The 21,372-nt window shown below is 35.2% G+C and overlaps 2 protein-coding genes across 4 annotated transcripts; one reads left to right on the forward strand and one right to left on the reverse strand.

Moving 5' to 3' along the window:
• Positions 1 to 787: 787 nt before the first annotated feature.
• Positions 788 to 4,505, reverse strand: tcn2 (transcobalamin II). Of its 2 annotated transcripts, none has more exons than XM_041041813.1 (10): positions 4,434 to 4,505; positions 4,056 to 4,123; positions 3,410 to 3,599; positions 3,125 to 3,294; positions 2,526 to 2,678; positions 1,950 to 2,122; positions 1,673 to 1,847; positions 1,415 to 1,595; positions 1,196 to 1,314; positions 788 to 1,108 (listed from the first exon to the last, which is right to left on the reverse strand). In XM_041041813.1, exons 2-10 carry the CDS (start codon positions 4,111 to 4,113, stop codon positions 1,047 to 1,049), a joined length of 1,281 nt encoding a protein of 426 aa, XP_040897747.1. In that variant the 5' UTR covers positions 4,114 to 4,123; positions 4,434 to 4,505; the 3' UTR covers positions 788 to 1,046. The 2 variants fall into 2 exon arrangements, with proteins under 2 accessions (XP_040897747.1, XP_040897746.1); XM_041041812.1 differs by having other exon boundaries at positions 4,056 to 4,126; positions 4,434 to 4,498.
• Positions 4,506 to 4,673: 168 nt separating this feature from the next.
• ccdc117 (coiled-coil domain containing 117) lies at positions 4,674 to 10,331 on the forward strand. 2 transcript variants are annotated; one of them, XM_041041816.1, is made up of 5 exons: positions 4,674 to 5,676; positions 5,822 to 5,872; positions 5,957 to 6,229; positions 8,949 to 9,095; positions 9,294 to 10,331. In XM_041041816.1, the coding sequence occupies exons 1-5, from the start codon at positions 5,534 to 5,536 to the stop codon at positions 9,538 to 9,540; spliced, it is 861 nt and encodes a 286-aa protein (XP_040897750.1). In that variant the 5' UTR covers positions 4,674 to 5,533; the 3' UTR covers positions 9,541 to 10,331. The 2 variants fall into 2 exon arrangements, with proteins under 2 accessions (XP_040897750.1, XP_040897751.1); XM_041041817.1 differs by having other exon boundaries at positions 5,825 to 5,872.
• The last annotated feature ends 11,041 nt before the right edge of the window (positions 10,332 to 21,372 follow it).

Here is a 21,372-nt window from a genome sequence, read left to right on the forward strand (position 1 = left end):
GACTTTGGCCACACGATTTCCCCATGGATACCAGGTCACTTGTTTGTTGCTTCATTAAGTCTATACAGAAAATAAGATCTACAGTAGACAAAACCCTTAAATGATTTTTCATTTTCACAGAATCTGATGTCTCATTCTTATTTACGAGAGAGAGAGATGAAGAAACTCACTATCTAATCTTCTAATATACATCACTAACATTATAAATCTTATGAAATTTAAGGTACTGCAGCAACCACACACATAATGTCTCCACTACATAATGTGGCTCCTGTGTTAAGTTGTCCTAAATTCATTGATAAATTAATAAATAAGACCACTTTTTACTTCCATGATTTTTCAAAATACTTTGGTGTGGGATTGCATTTAAGGATGTTCGTCATCACATAAGAAGCATTGTTGTTTTTACCATTTACAACCGTATTCGTTAACATTTAACCCAGCCATCAGAAGAAAAGTGTTAACAGCCGTGTCCGTTTGGACTCCAGTGGAAATGCGGGAGAGTTACAAGTGTCACTTTTTTCTCAACCATGTGACTTTGAAGACATTCAGAGTTTTATCTCAGGCTTTGATCCTGCACTTATGCCACTCATTCAAAGAACTTTTCAAACTGCTTGAGAATATCAGGGACTATTCTGGTCTGACATTACTGTATGTGTGACAATGTCACTTAACATTCATAAAGCATAATGAAGGTTCTTTACATACATGCATTAAAAGTCTAATTACACCCAAATTGCATACTTTTTTCTTTGATTCATATTTTGTTTGAAACAAAAACACAAGCTTCCAGATACTCTTTATTTAAAAAGCCCAATCATTACAAGCTCAATCTTTACAATTTACATACAAATATTCACAGCAAAGTTTGTTCAGTTAGGTCTAAATTACACTTTTATTCAAGCTTCAAACCTACTTGAAATGCAAAAATTCTTTGAAAGCATTATGACCACTTATTCAGAGATTCACAGACGATTTAGGTGTAATCACTGGCTTAACAACAAAGGACAGAAGAAAACATTGAACTTTTTTGATTCTCATCACTCTCAGTAGCTTGTATTTTTGATGGTGATCTTTTGAGCCGCTTCAATCTTGAAATCATTGATACCTGAAGGAGCAAACAGGCAAGAATTAAATAAAAAGGATGCTCTTTTAGCGAGTTACAGTGTAATATATGTTATGTGCGTGTCCTCACCCTGAGTGAGTGCAGTGCCATCAGAGGAGAGGTGCCAGTATCTGCGGTCACTTTGTCTGGCCTGTTCTCCATTCACCACACTTAGGAAAGGTCCCCACAGGCTGGACTCCTTCTCAAACCTGCCACACAGAATCAGATAATACTCAGTGTATACAGTGATATAGGACTTAAAAAAAAGCTAAAAATTGATGTGCATAAAGGCACATTATATGCACTCACGTGAAGCCAACTTTTTCCCCACTGAGAAGTTCAAGGGCCTCCAACAGAGAGCTGCCCTTTGGCACATCAACAGAGTAAACAACAGATGCCCCACTGGATGTCACCACCTCCACCATCACAGTTACTGTGGTCTCGCTTGGTAAAACAACCTCAGGATCTATGGGCTGCAGCACCAGAGTGTCTGGAGGAAGGCATCAGCCATTACAAAAAAAAATGTACCACAGTGACCACAGAGGGTAGAAATAGTGGTGCACATACCATCCTCACTGAGACACTCTTTGCTTTTAACTGTCAGGTAGGATTTCTGCTGGAGAGCTGGAAGGATCTGAGATATGGCCATGGGGTTGTGGTATGTGTTGCTTCTGGCGTCGGTCCTCATGGCCTCCATTGAGGCAGCACACTCTGCAACCTGGCTTCCCATTGCCAATAAGGCCTTGAATGCAACAAATAAATACATTGAAGCTGCAAAGAGTTTGTTCTACAAGGTGAAAGAGACAAAGGGAGTTGAACAAAAAATAAGGAAAAAGATCTTTACCTGAACTGCAAGGCCTGTGCTGAACTCATTACCAATATGGCCATCGGCCCTGCGAGAGGCCAAAAGCTTCTGCTTGATCTTACTAAGGGCTGTGTCCAGCTCCGCAGCATTCTGCACATGAGAACCAGAGTCCTTCACACACTGGAGTGCCATCCCAGCCATAGCATAGGTATCTAGGGAGAGAAAGTAGGATTAAATATGCATATTATATGCAGACAGAGTTTAATTTGAAGCATGAGAACCTGAGGTGTTACCAAGGAAAAAGGTTACTAGATTCCTGTCACATATAAACCTGCTATGTTTATTGCTTTCCCACCCTGAGCCTTAATTCTGGCAAATGTCTGTGGGTTGACCTGCTAGAAAAAATTCATCTCAGGCAACTTTATGGAATTTACCTGTCTGAAATATGATGGTAAATTTAATGCAACAAAACAGCACTGATTTTATCTGTCATAATAGCTCACTCCATCATGGCTATGAGATTTGAGATGCATCCCTGCCTGCATACTACCGGCACGTTTTTTTTTCTTTTTTGTTAACAGCTAAAAGAAAACATTTAGGCAGGGTTTCACTCACCGGTACTCTCAGTGTCTCCATGTTTGAAGTGTTCGTGATCCACTGCCTTGATGAGTTTGTTGCTGACATGGTTGTTGACCCTGATGCCACTCGCACAAAGAGCGAGCACACCCAGAGAGTACTGGTAATAGTTGGTCAAAGGGCGGTGGCTGACTGCGTAAAGGAGAGATGAAATAAAAGAAACCAAATTATATTAAAACATAACTTCCCTGTGATGGTCAAGAAATTTTAAAGTGCTTTATTTTCAGCAAATTTTATTTCAGTTTGGATAGAATTAGTCAGTAGATGGTCTAATGACTAATTCCATCAAAACTAATATAAAAATGTGTCACTGTAGAGTTGGTAGAGTACGAGAATCTAAAATTTAACTGAAACATACTCAGGAGACATCACAGGTATAAAGCTAATTTACAGCCGTTATGAAATAGCCTGAACAATAATAATTCCTAACTGGCTTTTCGTTTTGTTGAGATTTTACTCACATTTTGTAGAATTTCCCTTTTGAGGAACTATCCGCAGTTTTGTAGCTTAATGATAAGCTATATGGTGAAAAGTTTTTATGACAATCACTTGCCTCCAAAAGGTCAAAGGAAACTTACAGGCAATATGCTCTTTTTCTTTTTCCATCTGCTTCTTCAGGTGTGTCAGCAGCGTCTCACTCGTTTCACTGACAGTGAAGGTGACAGTGTTGAGGTCGTAGCAGGAGGACTTCAAAGCCAGAGTGTACAGCGCCAGAAGTCCAGCCACAGGCTGGCTGTTAGAGAGAGAGCTGAGAAAGACACAGGAGGTGAAGGTTCAGGTGAGAACAGCAAGGGAAAAGATAAATTCAGCGGACATACAGATATTACTTTGGAGAATTTGTGTATTTGTAAACACTGCGTTACTTTTGTAAGTCATTGTGCAAATTAGTTTTCAGTTTAATCAGGTGTTCGCTCTCCTTGACAAGGTTGTGGTGGTTAGAAAGTCGTAATGCCAAGTGCACACTGGGATTGGGGAGTCCTTCCTGCCTCTCCAGAGAGCGAAGCAGATCTCTATTGAGTGACAGGAGCAGCTCGTTGTTGGATCCTTCAGTATCTGAATTAAAATATTTCAAAAGAAAAAAATCTTTATCAGACATTTTGAGAACAAGCATAAAAGTGCTTCCGTAACTCTCACTTGCTGACATCAACATGACCTCTCGAAACACTGCAAAACCAGAAATGCAGCATCAGCAGTCACAACGAGTGGAATCAGCTTCCAAATATATCTTAATGCGTCTCTTTGTTTTATCCTCAGCGCTACAGAACACAAATATGCCCTCATTCTTTGTTATTTGACAATTGCACAACTTTTGTCAATGAACAGGCAATATGAAGGCCATTCAATGTCACGCAGCAAGTAATTGCAAAATCTGTAATAGTCCAGACCAGTGAGTCAGTGTATTTGCAACCTGGGTTTTTTCCCCCAGAGTTGGCACAGATTTAGTAAGAACTGTGAGGGTTTTTATATGAATGGTGATAGCTGAATTTATTTTAAAACGTACGTACGTACCACATGGTTTGCTAGAGGCAAAAGCCAGTAGGCATAATATTATGACCGAAGACAGCATTCTGGATAACCTGCTGGATAATAGAGACAATGGAATTAATCAATATATTTGCCTATAACGTCAAATGAACAACACAGATGTACTATAAAATCAGGAGACCAAACAGCTTTGTATGAAAGTTTTCAGTTCGTGAGAAAAGCAGGTACACATTTGTCAAACATTAAATGTGAAAATAATAGCCATATACGTTTAAATTAGATAAGACTATTCAGCAATGTTAGGTAAATATCATAGGATCGCCGTTATAATATTGTTATAGCTGTTTAGTATTTAGCTTGTTAGCTTTTTTTGAAATTCTGCAGTAAACAGCGGTTTGTTACCTCCTCAGAGAGATACTCCAGTAGGAAGAATCAGAGCTGAGTAAGGAAACAAGCAGAAACAACAGCTTCTAGTATTTCACTGTCACATGACCCGTCATGTGAGATGAAAAAGCCATGAAAAAAACTAGAGGGTCCTTTTTTAAGCAGCTGTGGGCCATGCCATAAACAGTTAGAGATAATTATCTTGTCCACAATTTGTAGTCTTTGGTAAGAACGACTCAAGAAAAGTAGGCAGGTGTCTTTCTTGTTTTACCAATATCATCTTCCGATCGCTGCTTGCGCCCTGCTGTCACAACTGATATTTTCAAACGACGTAGCTAAAGCAGGTGTTGACAATACAGCAAAAAACTTCACTTAGCTAACTTTATTCCTCTATCCAACCGACTGTTTTGACACAAACGAGACTGTGTAGAAAGTCGCTTGTCCATAAAAACTACAATTCCCACAATTCACCCAAAGTAGTACACGTAGTTTCTCGAACCTTGACGCACCTTCTGGCGCCGCTCACTTTTTCAGAATAGCAAGCTAACGTCAGCGTAACACAGCCTGCCTTTCAAGCTGTTCACACCACAGGGACCTTCAATTTGGGATCTATTTCTGTTTGGAGGTGGTCTCTTGGCGTTAGAGTTAAGAGCCTGCTGCTGCGTGCTAATGGGAATACCCCGAAGGAAAACATTGTGAACTAAACGGGGGCAAGCTAGCGAAACACCAATATCAACAACAACAACATCGAGGGGCAGGGCAGCTGCACAGGCCGGTCTGTGACACTAACTTGATATGTTTCTGGTTAACTTATGCAAAGTTAAAATTAAGCGTAGGGATGAAGCTGTCGTTGTGTTTTGTCGTATCAAGTTACAGTAATATCTGTAACGCCGTATTGACGCTAAGACGCAACACTGGCGTTGTAGCTAGCTAGATAACCAGCTTGCCAGCCCCATGTAAACAGATTTAAAACTCGCTGTGCGTCATGTAGGTTACAGAGAATACCTTCATCAGCTTATCTAAGTGGTGACAATATTGATCTTTCTGATCAGATCCGTTTGTAGTTGCCTACAAATTATTCGTGTGTCTCTTCAAATCATTTCATCGAGTGGTCCACCATGCATCACTCCGCTCCCTCAAGCAGTGAACTGGGGTTTCTGCCAGCCATGTATTCATTTTCAGGCCCTACTAGCCTTCCTGAATTTGACCTCGGTTCTCCAAGTACGTCTGGCCACCTACAGAGAGCAACAGTTTCTAACAAGTGAGCAGCTATTGATTTGGGAGTTGTTAATTCACTGCACACATTTGTGAGAAATACACTGGCAACACTTGACATATCTTTTTGTTGTTAGCCTGACATGTATTTTCTGTTCTGACAAATCTGTGTCTGTCTGTCTGTTCCACAGCAGCTGGGAGACAAGATGCCTCAGGAAGCACAGAAGGAGAGTTGATGATGAGTAAGTGAGAGAGGCACAGAAAAAGCAGTGTTCCTTAACATTTGACAGTGCCTGGAATACTCACATAGGAGTGTGTTTTCTCAGGGGATGCAGTGCCAAAAGGAGGAGGTTAATGGTGGAGGCAGAAGTGGACATTTCAGAGAACTCAAATGCTTGCACTCGTCATTACTGGCCTACAGCAAACAGCTGCCCTCCCCTGTCTGCACAGCAAGCCTGTCCTTCACTTTCACAGCCCTGTCCAGAGTCTCAGCCCTTGACTTTGCCGCACCCCTCCGCTGCCCTGTCCCGGCCTGAGACAGAGAGCTCCTGCATGGAAATTGAAGCAGCTCAGAGGAAACTTCAGGAGATTGAAGACAGGTATGCAATATACAGGGTGTGCAGAAATTTACAAAAGCTGCTTGCCAGAATTAGACTTCACACTGACACCTCATTACCAGAAACCCTCATTCCAACTACCCATCCTGCAATCTGTTGTTTATTGGTAAACCAAATGGGAGAAGAAATATGTAGATGAAGTATACAGTTGTGTTCAAAATAATAGCAGTGTGTTTAAAAATGTGAGTAAAGCTCAAAATCCTTATAATAGCTTTTATAATATATAATATATAATAGCTTCTTTTCCATACATGCAAATGCATTGGGAACACTGCACATTCTATCCCAAATCAAAACATGAAAAAAAATGTATCAAATTTGTTATTACTTTACAGAAAGTGAAGAAAAAGGAATATTATGCTGTTGAAAAAAATAGCAGTCTGCATTTTTCTTTACAAACTCAAGCATTTACTGTATAAACTGAAAAATGCTTTAAGATTCAGCTTTCCTTTGTATCACTGAACTAATATTTAGTTGTATAACCACTGTTTCTGAGAACTGTTTCACATCTGTGTTGCATGGAGTCAACCGATTTTTGGCACCTGTGAACAGGTATTTCAGCCCAGGACGATTTCACTACATTCCACAATTCCTCTGCATTTTTGATGTGACCCCACAAGCTTTCTGTTGGATTAAGGTCCAGGAATTGGGCTGGCCACTCTATAATGTTAATCTTGTTGGTCTTGAACCAAGATGCTGCTCGCTTACTGGTGTGTTTGGGGTCGTTGTCTTGTTGAAACACCCATTTCAAAGGCATTTCCTCTTCTGCATAAGGCAACATGACCTCTTCAAGTATTCTGATGTATTCAATCTGATCCATGATCCCTGGTATGCGATAAATAAGCCCGACACAATAGTAGGAGAAACATCCCCATATCATAATGCTTGCACCACCAATCTTCACTGTCTTCACAGTGTACTGTGGCTTGAATTTAGTGTTTGGGGGTCGTCTTACAAACTGTCTGCAGCCCCTAGACCCAAACAGAACAATCTTGCTTTCATCAGTCCACAAAATGTTGTGCCATTTCTTTTTAGGCCAGTCAATGTGTTCATTGGCAACCTGTAACCTCTTCAGCACATGTCATTTTTGCAACAGTGGGACTTTGCGGCATCTTTTTGCCAATAGCTTGGCTTCACATAGGCGTCTTCTAATTGTTACAGTACTTTGTTCACCCTGGAGCTGATCATTGGCTGAGTCTTTTGGCTATTCTTCGATCCATTCGAATGGTAGTTTTCTGTTTTCTTCCATGTCTTTCTGGTTTTGGTTGCCATTTTAAAGCATTTGAGATCATTTTAGCTGAGCAGCCTATCATTTTCTGCACTTCTTTATATGTTTTCCCGTCTACAAACATTTTTTTAATCAAAGTACACTGTTCTTCTGAACAATGTCTGGAGCAACCCATTTTACTCAGATTTTCAGAGAGAAATACACTATAACCAGCATGTACAACATTTGCTGCCTTCATCCTGAAATAAAGGCCACCTGTTTGACACCTGTGTTTTCAGAGAATGAATGACCTCACTGATTGAACTCCACACTGCTATTATTTTGAACACGCCTCTTACAACTAATGATTCAATAACACAGAATCAGCAGCATGCATGTCATGGCTGTTGGGTCTGTTGGTTTTCTATTACTCTGTTACACCTACTAATAAATTATTTGCCATGTAGAAATATAATTTCTACCAAAAACAGTGATTGATGTGGTTAGTGATGTTGGACTGCTATTATTTTGAACACAACTGTATGTTGTCCTATTTAATCTATGACTATTTAGACATCCTGTGTTAATAGAGGGTACGTATGTGGTATCACTGTATGCAGAAGTCGCCACAGTCACTCCCCTGGGTAGCAAACACAAACAGTATCAGTATCTGTTAGTGATGCATTTACAGGGAAAGAAAACATACAAGACACTGCCAAATTATTAAGTGCTGTGCTGTGGCATTGAATGCACTAATTCAGATTCAGAAATAATTCAGGTAAAAATTTTCAGAAACTATTCAGAAACAACATGAAGCGATACTTTTCATTTTGTTTATCCTGTGCAGGTTCATGGGGGGCTGGAGTTTATTTCTGCATGCATTTGGTGAGAGGAGGGGCACACCCTGGACAGGTCATCAATCTGTTACAGATCAGAATATACACAGAAGTGGCTTTGATTAGGCAGACAATTCCTGCTTCAAAATTGACCCAGGCTCTAGCCTCTTGTATGCTTTAAAGGTTTGCTTAATTACTTCCATTGTGAGGAGCTATTTCAATATGGGTGATAGTTTGATATTATTATCATTTACTGTCTTGTGACATTTATAATATGAAGTTACTGTGAGTCAGTGTTTTAATGTATAAATGAATGAGAACATGTTGAAATTTATCATCTTTGGTAAACATCAGAAGTATTTGAGAAAACGGTATAAATGAATCCACATCACCCACCACCTGCATATATATGTATTGTATATGTGAGGAAATACTGTGTCTGTCAGATTTCAAATACATTCCACAGACTGTGTGACATTTTCGGTTGCAACTGATTCCTAGTGTTACAGCTCTCCTTGTTTATATAAACCACAGCAAGTTCCTTTTGTCTCTCAGTGGTAGTGACTGATTTGGGAATTTGTCAAATGGTGAAGTGACATCAAAACATACTGTACCCTCTATACCTTTAAGTGAATACTATGATATTGATGTATCACAGAATAACCTTGGAAGATGACGATGACGATGAGGATCTGGATGTAGAACCAGCCCCGAGACGGCCAGTGTTGGTGATTTCAGACAGTTTGAAAGAGGGTCTGCAGCGCGGCATCAGCGACATCCTCCCCCACAAAGTTGCCCAGTCTGTGTATGTTCTCCTTATTTTGTTATTGGAACATTTAATGTTGAATGAAGAACCAAGTTTAAGTCATGACATCAACTTGAAGTAACATGACCTGTGTTCTGGGAAGGATTTTCCTCCTTGAAAAGTTCTAGACATATATATATTTTTTTTTTTCTCCTGATGGTTATTTTTGTCTCACCTGCTGTCTCCTCATACTTTTAGGAGCCATTCTTGCATGGAGTTGGTGTTGTGGCGGCCACCTGATGACCCCTTCTTCTGTCGGAAGCTAAAGGGTTCGTTACAAAAACAACGTAAACAACAGACAGTATCTCGGCATCCCCCAACTCCGTGTCCATCTCCCACCCCTCACAGTCCCCTGAGCCCCTCCAGTCCACCTGCAGACCCACGCTCTCCTCTGTACAGCTTTCCTGTGGCCCACAGTTCAGGGGAGGAGGACATGGAAATGTAATAGTGCTTAAAGACTTTAAAAGCCATGCCAAAGTAAGACTGGACACATATTCACATAAAAGGCTATAAAGGACCCAGAACCACTTTAAGTCAGGCAGTTTGGCAAGGTATTTTGGCTTTACATGAATATTGTGCTGTTTTAGACGGTTTGTGAAATACATCTTTTACTTACGTTCACTCATGGTTTTCTGACTGTAATCCCAGGCAACTATATATAAGATTTAACAATAACACTCACCTAATTAATCTGCTTTATTCATGTAAACCCTCTAAGGTAACTGTCATTATTTGAAGACTTTGAAAAGTTCTGTAGACAGCCTTACATAACCAGTTTTATATAATCTGGACCATTGCCCTTAGAAATAAGGTAATTTGTACAGATTTTTGCCAAAGCCTGGCCAGCACACTGATGCACTGTAAATATGACTTTGTTCATTGTGAAACATCAGTGTGCAACATCTTAATTTTGTATATTTTTATGTTCCGGTTCTGGGCATCATTAACAGGACACTAAAACTGGTTCCTGTGTTGTCACATTTGCACTCAGCATAGCTTGCAGTTGTACTTGATGTGGTAGAAAGATGATCTTCCCATAGTGTTTAGCAAGTACGCCATCAGCTTTGAGGAATTTGTAAAGAAGTCACTGAAATGCACCTTTTTATGATTTGATTGTATTTTCGTACATATGTTACCAGAATTGCAAAGGCCATTGAGTGTTATTACTTTATATTTGTTTTTAAATAAACTATTCAATTGTCAATGTAGAGATTCTGCATGGGATAGCTGATTTTCATTGGATAAAATTGTGCTTGAATATACTGAGTTGGGTGAACAGTGTGGTGCTTTTGAAAAGTAAGGGTCTCAGGATTGACCCACAAGTGACCACTCCTTAATCTGATCTAAGAGCATACATTAATTTTAAAAGATACTGTAATAAATCTTCTCCACATGCAAGTACGAATGTATGCATGTATGTCCCAAAAGGCAACTTGAGGCAAGTATAAGGTCAAAAAAGAAAGTAAGAAAAACGGGAAATCCTGTTAACAGTCAGTATTTATTAAATTCAAGACAGATACCCATAAGGCAGGGGTGGGCAAACTGTTCCACAAAGGGCCGGTGTGGCTGCAGGTTTTTGTTCCAACCAATGAAGAGCACACAGTTTGACCAATCAACTGTCTGAAGACTGAGATCAGTTGATTAAATGAGTCAAGTCTGGTGTGCTGCTGCTTGGTTGGAACAAAAACCTGCAGCCACACTGGCCCTTTGTGGAACAGTTTGCCCACCCCTGCCATAAGGGGTAACCTTCTTTTAGACTACCCCTCTCCAAATAAACTAGAAATAAAAAGGGCTACTTGCTCTGATCAGCACAAATTAAGTATACTGGCTCTTGTAGCAGCAACAAATCAATTTTTCAAATCTCAAATATCCTGAGGGGCGGAAGCTCACTCACGGTTAATTTTCTTCCTGCTGTACCTAGAAGGGACATAAGTCTGCGAGTAATATATTGTTGGTGTGTGAATTACCCGTATGACTTTCCTGTTATGGTGTCCCGCTTTGGTTTATCGTTTGTGTGTAAAACTTATTAGCGCGACCGATACTAATGCGTTAGCCCATCAATGGGATTCTCCATATTATGTTTGCATCAAGTTAATCGATACTTATTGACGCCTTTTGACATGTTTTGACATTTTGAGGTCATTCTAAAATCCAACTTTTTTTGGCATATTTTGACGCCTTAGTATACTATGACGTGTTTTATGACATTTTGAGTTCATTCTAAAATACAACTTTTTTTGGCCGATTTTGACGCCTTAGTATACTATGACCAATTTTATGACATTTTGGCCGATTTTGACGCCTTACTATACTATGACCATTTTTATGACATTTTGAGGCTAAAAAAATGTTTGACTTTTTTTGGCCCATTTTGACGCCTTAGTGTAGTATGACCATTTTTATGACATTTTGAGGCTAAAAAAAATTTTGACTTTTTTTGGCCCATTTTGACGCCTTACTATACTGTGACCATTTTTATGACATTTTGAGGCTAAAAAAAATTTTGACTTTTTTTGGCCAAAAAAAACGCCTTACTATACTATGACGTTTTTTTATGACATTTTGATGTCAAAAAAAATTTTGACTTTTTTTGGCCGAAAAAAACGCCTTACTATACTATGACGTTTTTTATGACATTTTGAGGTCAAAAAAATTTTTGACTTTTTTTGGCCGAAAAAAACGCCTTACTATACTATGACGTTTTTTATGACATTTTGAGGTCAAAAAAATTTTTGACTTTTTTTGGCCGAAAAAAACGCCTTACTATACTATGACGTATTTTATGACATTTTGAGGTCAAAAAAAATTTTGACTTTTTTTGGCCGAAAAAAACGCCTTACTATACTATGACGTTTTTTATGACATTTTGAGGTCAAAAAAAATTTTGACTTTTTTTGGCCGATTTTGACGCCTTACTATACTATGACGTTTTTTATGACATTTTGAGGTCAAAAAAATTTTGACTTTTTTTGGCCGATTTTGACGTCTTATTATACTATGACGTTTTTTATGACATTTTGAGGTCAAAAAATTTTTTGACTTTTTTTGGCCCATTTTGACGCCTTACTATACTATGACGTTTTTTATGACATTTTGAGGTCAAAAAATTTTTTGACTTTTTTTGGCCCATTTTGACGCCTTACTATACTATGACGTTTTTTATGACATTTTGAGGTCCTTCTAAAATACAACTTTTTTTGGCCGATTTTGACGCCTTAGTATACTATGACCAATTTTATGACATTTTGGCCGATTTTGACGTCTTACTATACTATGACCATTTTTATGACATTTTGAGGCTAAAAAAATGTTTGACTTTTTTTGGCCCATTTTGACGCCTTAGTGTAGTATGACCATTTTTATGACATTTTGAGGCTAAAAAAATTTTTCACTTTTTTTGGCCAATTTTGACGCCTTACTATACTATGACGTTTTTTATGACATTTTGAGGTCATTCTAAAATACAACTTTTTTTGGCCGATTTTGACGTCTTACTATACTATGACCATTTTTATGACATTTTGAGGCTAAAAAAATGTTTGACTTTTTTTGGCCCATTTTGACACCTTAGTGTAGTATGACCATTTTTATGACATTTTGAGGCTAAAAAATTTTTTGACTTTTTTTGGCCCATTTTGACGCCTTAGTATACTATGACCAATTTTATGACATTTTGGCCGATTTTGACGTCTTACTATACTATGAACATTTTTATGACATTTTGAGGCTAAAAAAATGTTTGACTTTTTTTGGCCCATTTTGACGCCTTAGTGTAGTATGACCATTTTTATGACATTTTGAGGCTAAAAAAATTTTTCACTTTTTTTGGCCAATTTTGACGCCTTACTATACTATGACGTTTTTTATGACATTTTGAGGTCATTCTAAAATACAACTTTTTTTGGCCGATTTTGACGTCTTACTATACTATGACCATTTTTATGACATTTTGAGGCTAAAAAAATGTTTGACTTTTTTTGGCCCATTTTGACACCTTAGTGTAGTATGACCATTTTTATGACATTTTGAGGCTAAAAAATTTTTTGACTTTTTTTGGCCCATTTTGACGCCTTACTATACTATGACCATTTTTATGACATTTTGAGGCTAAAAAAAATTTTGACTTTTTTTGGCCAAAAAAAACGCCTTACTATACTATGACGTTTTTTTATGACATTTTGATGTCAAAAAAAATTTTGACTTTTTTTGGCCGAAAAAAACGCCTTACTATACTATGACGTTTTTTATGACATTTTGAGGTCAAAAAAATTTTTGACTTTTTTTGGCCGAAAAAAACGCCTTACTATACTATGACGTTTTTTATGACATTTTGAGGTCAAAAAAATTTTTGACTTTTTTTGGCCGAAAAAAACACCTTACTATACTATGACGTATTTTATGACATTTTGAGGTCAAAAAAAATTTTGACTTTTTTTGGCCGAAAAAAACGCCTTACTATACTATGACGTTTTTTATGACATTTTGAGGTCAAAAAAAATTTTGACTTTTTTTGGCCGATTTTGACGCCTTACTATACTATGACGTTTTTTATGACATTTTGAGGTCAAAAAAATTTTGACTTTTTTTGGCCGATTTTGACGTCTTATTATACTATGACGTTTTTTATGACATTTTGAGGTCAAAAAATTTTTTGACTTTTTTTGGCCCATTTTGACGCCTTACTATACTATGACGTTTTTTATGACATTTTGAGGTCAAAAAATTTTTTGACTTTTTTTGGCCCATTTTGACGCCTTACTATACTATGACGTTTTTTATGACATTTTGAGGTCCTTCTAAAATACAACTTTTTTTGGCCGATTTTGACGCCTTAGTATACTATGACCAATTTTATGACATTTTGGCCGATTTTGACGTCTTACTATACTATGACCATTTTTATGACATTTTGAGGCTAAAAAAATGTTTGACTTTTTTTGGCCCATTTTGACGCCTTAGTGTAGTATGACCATTTTTATGACATTTTGAGGCTAAAAAAATTTTTCACTTTTTTTGGCCAATTTTGACGCCTTACTATACTATGACGTTTTTTATGACATTTTGAGGTCATTCTAAAATACAACTTTTTTTGGCCGATTTTGACGTCTTACTATACTATGACCATTTTTATGACATTTTGAGGCTAAAAAAATGTTTGACTTTTTTTGGCCCATTTTGACACCTTAGTGTAGTATGACCATTTTTATGACATTTTGAGGCTAAAAAATTTTTTGACTTTTTTTGGCCCATTTTGACGCCTTACTATACTATGACCATTTTTATGACATTTTGAGGCTAAAAAAATGTTTGACTTTTTTTGGCCCATTTTGACGCCTTACTATAGTATGACGTTTTTTATGACATTTTGAGGTCAAAAAATGTTTTGACTGTTTTTGGCTGAAAAAAACGCCTTACTATACTATGACGTATTTTATGATATTTTGAGGTCAAAAAAAATTTTGACTTTTTTTGGCCGAAAAAAACGTCTTACTATACTATGACGTTTTTTATGACATTTTGAGGTCAAAAAAATTTTTGACTTTTTTTGGCCGAAAAAAACGCCTTACTATACTATGACGTATTTTATATTTTGAGGTCAAAAAAATTTTTGACTTTTTTTGGCTGAAAAAAACGTCTTACTATACTATGACGTTTTTTATGACATTTTGAGGTCAAAAAATTTTTTGACTTTTTTTGTCCGAAAAAAACGCCTTACTATACTATGACGTTTTTTATGACATTTTGAGGTCAAAAAAAATTTTGACTTTTTTTGGCCGAAAAAAACGCCTTACTATACTATGACGTTTTTTATGACATTTTGAGGTCAAAAAAATTTTTGACTTTTTTTGGCCGAAAAAAACGCCTTACTATACTATGACGTATTTTATGACATTTTGAGGTCAAAAAAAATTTTGACTTTTTTTGGCCGATTTTGACGCCTTACTATACTATGACGTTTTTTATGACATTTTGAGGTCAAAAAAATTTTTTGACTTTTTTTGGCCGATTTTGACGTCTTACTATACTATGACGTTTTTTATGACATTTTGAGGTCAAAAAAAATTTTGACTTTTTTTGGCCGATTTTGACGCCTTACTATACTATGACGTTTTTTATGACATTTTGAGGTCAAAAAATTTTTTGACTTTTTTTGGCCGATTTTGACGCCTTACTATACTATGACGTTTTTTATGACATTTTGAGGTCAAAAAAAATTTTGACTTTTTTTGGCCGATTTTGACGCCTTACTATACTATGACGTTTTTTATGACATTTTGAGGTCAAAAAAATTTTGACTTTTTTTGGCCGATTTTGACGTCTTATTATACTATGACGTTTTTTATGACATTTTGAGGTCAAAAAAATTTTTGACTTTTTTTGGCCCATTTTGACGCCTTACTATACTATGACGTTTTTTATGACATTTTGAGGTCAAAAAATTTTTTGACTTTTTTTGGCCCATTTTGACGCCTTACTATACTATGACGTTTTTTATGACATTTTGAGGTCCTTCTAAAATACAACTTTTTTTGGCCGATTTTGACGCCTTAGTATACTATGACCAATTTTATGACATTTTGGCCGATTTTGACGTCTTACTATACTATGACCATTTTTATGACATTTTGAGGCTAAAAAAATTTTTCACTTTTTTTGGCCAATTTTGACGCCTTACTATACTATGACGTTTTTTATGACATTTTGAGGTCATTCTAAAATACAACTTTTTTTGGCCGATTTTGACGTCTTACTATACTATGACCATTTTTATGACATTTTGAGGCTAAAAAAATGTTTGACTTTTTTTGGCCCATTTTGACGCCTTAGTGTAGTATGACCATTTTTATGACATTTTGAGGCTAAAAAATTTTTTGACTTTTTTTGGCCCATTTTGACGCCTTACTATACTATGACCATTTTTATGACATTTTGAGGCTAAAAAAATGTTTGACTTTTTTTGGCCCATTTTGACGCCTTACTATAGTATGACGTTTTTTATGACATTTTGAGGTCAAAAAATGTTTTGACTGTTTTTGGCCGAAAAAAACGTCTTACTATACTATGACGTTTTTTATGACATTTTGAGGTCAAAAATTTTTTTGACTTTTTTTGGCCGAAAAAAACGCCTTACTATACTATGACGTATTTTATGATATTTTGAGGTCAAAAAAATTTTTGACTTTTTTTGGCCGAAAAAAACGTCTTACTATACTATGATGTTTTTTATGACATTTTGAGGTCAAAAAATTTTTTGACTTTTTTGGCCGAAAAAAACGCCTTACTATACTATGACGTTTTTTATGACATTTTGAGGTCAAAAAAATTTTTGACTTTTTTTGGCCGATTTTGACGCCTTACTATACTATGACGTTTTTTATGACATTTTGAGGTAAAAAAAATGTTGACTTTTTTTGGCCGAAAAAAACGCCTTACTATACAATGACGTTTTTTATGACATTTTGAGGTCAAAAAAAATTTTGACTTTTTTTGGCCGATTTTGACGCCTTACTATACTATGACGCTTTTTATGACATTTTGAGGTCAAAAAATTTTTTGACTCTTTTTGGCCGATTTTGACGCCTTACTATACTATGACGTTTTTTATGACATTTTGAGGTCAAAAAAAATTTTTTGACTTTTTTTGGCCGATTTTGACGCCTTACTATACTATGACGTATTTTATGACATTTTGAGGTCAAAAAAATTTTTCACTTTTTTTGGCCAATTTTGACGCCTTACTATACTATGACGTTTTTTATGACATTTTGAGGTCATTCTAAAATACAACTTTTTTTGGCCGATTTTGACGTCTTACTATACTATGACCATTTTTATGACATTTTGAGGCTAAAAAAATGTTTGACTTTTTTTGGCCCATTTTGACGCCTTAGTGTAGTATGACCATTTTTATGACATTTTGAGGCAAAAAAATTTTTTGACTTTTTTTGGCCCATTTTGACGCCTTACTATACTATGACCATTTTTATGACATTTTGAGGCTAAAAAAATGTTTGACTTTTTTTGGCCCATTTTGACGCCTTACTATAGTATGACGTTTTTTATGACATTTTGAGGTCAAAAAATGTTTTGACTGTTTTTGGCTGAAAAAAACGCCTTACTATACTATGACGTATTTTATGATATTTTGAGGTCAAAAAAATTTTTGACTTTTTTTGGCCGAAAAAAACGTCTTACTATACTATGACGTTTTTTATGACATTTTGAGGTCAAAAATTTTTTTGACTTTTTTTGGCCGAAAAAAACGCCTTACTATACTATGACGTATTTTATGATATTTTGAGGTCAAAAAATTTTTTGACTTTTTTTGGCCGAAAAAAACGTCTTACTATACTATGACGTTTTTTATGACATTTTGAGGTCAAAAAATTTTTTGACTTTTTTGGCCGAAAAAAACGCCTTACTATACTATGACGTATTTTATGATATTTTGAGGTCAAAAAAAATTTTGACTTTTTTTGGCCGAAAAAAACGTCTTACTATACTAAGACGTTTTTTATGACATTTTGAGGTCAAAAAAATTTTGACTTTTTTTGGCCGAAAAAAACGCCTTACTATACTATGACGTTTTTTATGACATTTTGAGGTCAAAAAATTTTTTGACTTTTTTTGGCCAATTTTGACGCCTTACTATACTATGACGTTTTTTATGACATTTTGAGGTCAAAAAAAATTTTGACTTTTTTTGGCCGATTTTGACGCCTTACTATACTATGACGTTTTTTATGACATTTTGAGGTCAAAAAAATTTTGACTTTTTTTGGCCGATTTTGACGTCTTACTATACTATGACGTTTTTTATGACATTTTGAGGTCAAAAAAAATTTTGACTTTTTTTGGCCGATTTTGACGTCTTACTATAGTATGACGTTTTTTATGACATTTTGAGGTCAAAAAAAATTTTGACTTTTTTTGGCCGAAAAAAACGCCTTACTATACTATGACGTTTTTTATGACATTTTGAGGTCAAAAATTTTTTTGACTTTTTTTGGCCGATTTTGACGCCTTACTATACTATGACGTTTTTTATGACATTTTGAGGTCAAAAAAATTTGTGACTTTTTTTGGCCGATTTTGACGCCTTACTATACTTTGACGTTTTTTATGACATTTTGAGGTCAAAAAAAATTTTGACTTTTTTTGGCCGATTTTGACGCCTTACTATACTATGACGTTTTTTATGACATTTTGAGGTCAAAAAAATTTGTGACTTTTTTTGGCCGATTTTGACGCCTTACTATACTATGACGTTTTTTATGACATTTTGAGGTCAAAAAAATTTTTGACTTTTTTTGGCCGAAAAAAACGCTTTACTATACTATGACGTTTTTTATGACATTTTGAGGTCAAAAAAAATTTTGACTTTTTTTGGCCGATTTTGACGTCTTACTATAGTATGACGTTTTTTATGACATTTTGAGGTCAAAAAAATTTGTGACTTTTTTTGGCCGATTTTGACGCCTTACTATACTTTGACGTTTTTTATGACATTTTGAGGTCAAAAAAAATTTTGACTTTTTTTGGCCGATTTTGACGCCTTACTATACTATGACGTTTTTTATGACATTTTGAGGTCAAAAAAATTTGTGACTTTTTTTGGCCGATTTTGACGCCTTACTATACTATGACGTTTTTTATGACATTTTGAGGTCAAAAAAATTTTGACTTTTTTTGGCCGAAAAAAACGCCTTACTATACTAAGACGTTTTTTATGACATTTTGAGGTCAAAAAAAATTTTGACTTTTTTTGGCCGATTTTGACGCCTTACTATACTATGACGTTTTTTATGACATTTTGAGGTCAAAAAAATTTTTGACTTTTTTTGGCCGATTTTGACGTCTTACTATACTATGACGTTTTTTATGACATTTTGAGGTCAAAAAAAATTTTGACTTTTTTTGGCCGATTTTGACGTCTTACTATAGTATGACGTTTTTTATGACATTTTGAGGTCAAAAAAAATTTTGACTTTTTTTGGCCGAAAAAAACGCCTTACTATACTATGACGTTTTTTATGACATTTTGAGGTCAAAAATTTTTTTGACTTTTTTTGGCCGATTTTGACGCCTTACTATACTATGACGTTTTTTATGACATTTTGAGGTCAAAAAAATTTGTGACTTTTTTTGGCCGATTTTGACGCCTTACTATACTTTGACGTTTTTTATGACATTTTGAGGTCAAAAAAATTTGTGACTTTTTTTGGCCGATTTTGACGCCTTACTATACTATGACGTTTTTTATGACATTTTGAGGTCAAAAAAATTTTTGACTTTTTTTGGCCGAAAAAAACGCCTTACTATACTATGACGTTTTTTATGACATTTTGAGGTCAAAAAAAATTTTGACTTTTTTTGGCCGATTTTGACGTCTTACTATAGTATGACGTTTTTTATGACATTTTGAGGTCAAAAAAAATTTTGACTTTTTTTGGCCGAAAAAAACGCCTTACTATACTATGACGTTTTTTATGACATTTTGAGGTCAAAAAAATTTGTGACTTTTTTTGGCCGATTTTGACGCCTTACTATACTATGACGTTTTTTATGACATTTTGAGGTCAAAAAAATTTGTGACTTTTTTTGGCCGATTTTGACGCCTTACTATACTTTGACGTTTTTTGACATTTTGAGGTCAAAAAATTTTTTGACTTTTTTTGGCTGAAAAAAACGCCTTACTATACTATGACGTTTTTTATGACATTTTGAGGTCAAAAAAAATTTTGACTTTTTTTGGCCGATTTTGACGCCTTACTATACTATGACGTTTTTTATGACATTTTGAGGTCAAAAAAATTTGTGACTTTTTTTGGCCGATTTTGACGCCTTACTATACTTTGACGTTTTTTGACATTTTGAGGTCAAAAAATTTTTTGACTTTTTTTGGCTGAAAAAAACGCCTTACTATACTATGACGTTTTTTATGACATTTTGAGGTCAAAAAAATTTTTGACTTTTTTTGGCCGATTTTGACGCCTTACTATACTATGACGTTTTTTATGACATTTTGAGGTCAAAAAAAATTTTGACTTTTTTTGGCCGATTTTGACGCCTTACTATACTATGACGTTTTTTATGACATTTTGAGGTCAAAAAAATTTTTGACTTTTTTTGGCCGAAAAAAACGCCTTACTATACTATGACGTTTTTTATGACATTTTGAGGTCAAAAAATTTTTTGACTTTTTTTGGCCGAAAAAAACGCCTTACTATACTATGACGTTTTTTATGACATTTTGAGGTAAAAAAAAATTTTGACTTTTTTTGGCCGAAAAAAACGTCTTACTATACTATGACGTTTTTTATGACATTTTGAGGTCAAAAATTTTTTTGACTTTTTTTGGCCGAAAAAAACGCCTTACTATACTATGACGTATTTTATGATATTTTGAGGTCAAAAAAATTTTTGACTTTTTTTGGCCGAAAAAAAACGTCTTACTATACTATGACGTTTTTTATGACATTTTGAGGTCAAAAAATTTTTTGACTTTTTTGGCCGAAAAAAACGCCTTACTATACTATGACGTATTTTATGATATTTTGAGGTCAAAAAAAATTTTGACTTTTTTTGGCCGAAAAAAACGTCTTACTATACTAAGACGTTTTTTATGACATTTTGAGGTCAAAAAAATTTTGACTTTTTTTGGCCGATTTTGACGCCTTACTATACTTTGACGTTTTTTATGACATTTTGAGGTCAAAAAATTTTTTGACTTTTTTTGGCTGAAAAAAACGCCTTACTATACTATGACGTTTTTTATGACATTTTGAGGTCAAAAAAAATTTTGACTTTTTTTGGCCGATTTTGACGCCTTACTATACTATGACGTTTTTTATGACATTTTGAGGTCAAAAAAATTTGTGACTTTTTTTGGCCGATTTTGACGCCTTACTATACTATGACGTTTTTTATGACATTTTGAGGTCAAAAAAATTTTGACTTTTTTTGGCCGATTTTGACGCCTTACTATACTATGACGTTTTTTATGACATTTTGAGGTCAAAAAAATTTTGACTTTTTTTGGCCGATTTTGACGCCTTACTATACTATGACGTTTTTTATGACATTTTGAGGTCAAAAAAATTTTTGACTTTTTTTGGCCGATTTTGACGCCTTACTATACTATGACGTATTTTATGACATTTTGAGGTCAAAAAAATTTTTCACTTTTTTTGGCCAATTTTGACGCCTTACTATACTATGACGTTTTTTATGACATTTTGAGGTCATTCTAAAATACAACTTTTTTTGGCCGATT

The sequence above is a fragment of the Toxotes jaculatrix genome, chromosome 7, assembly GCF_017976425.1.
Source record: "Toxotes jaculatrix isolate fToxJac2 chromosome 7, fToxJac2.pri, whole genome shotgun sequence".
NCBI lineage: Eukaryota > Metazoa > Chordata > Actinopteri > Toxotidae > Toxotes > Toxotes jaculatrix.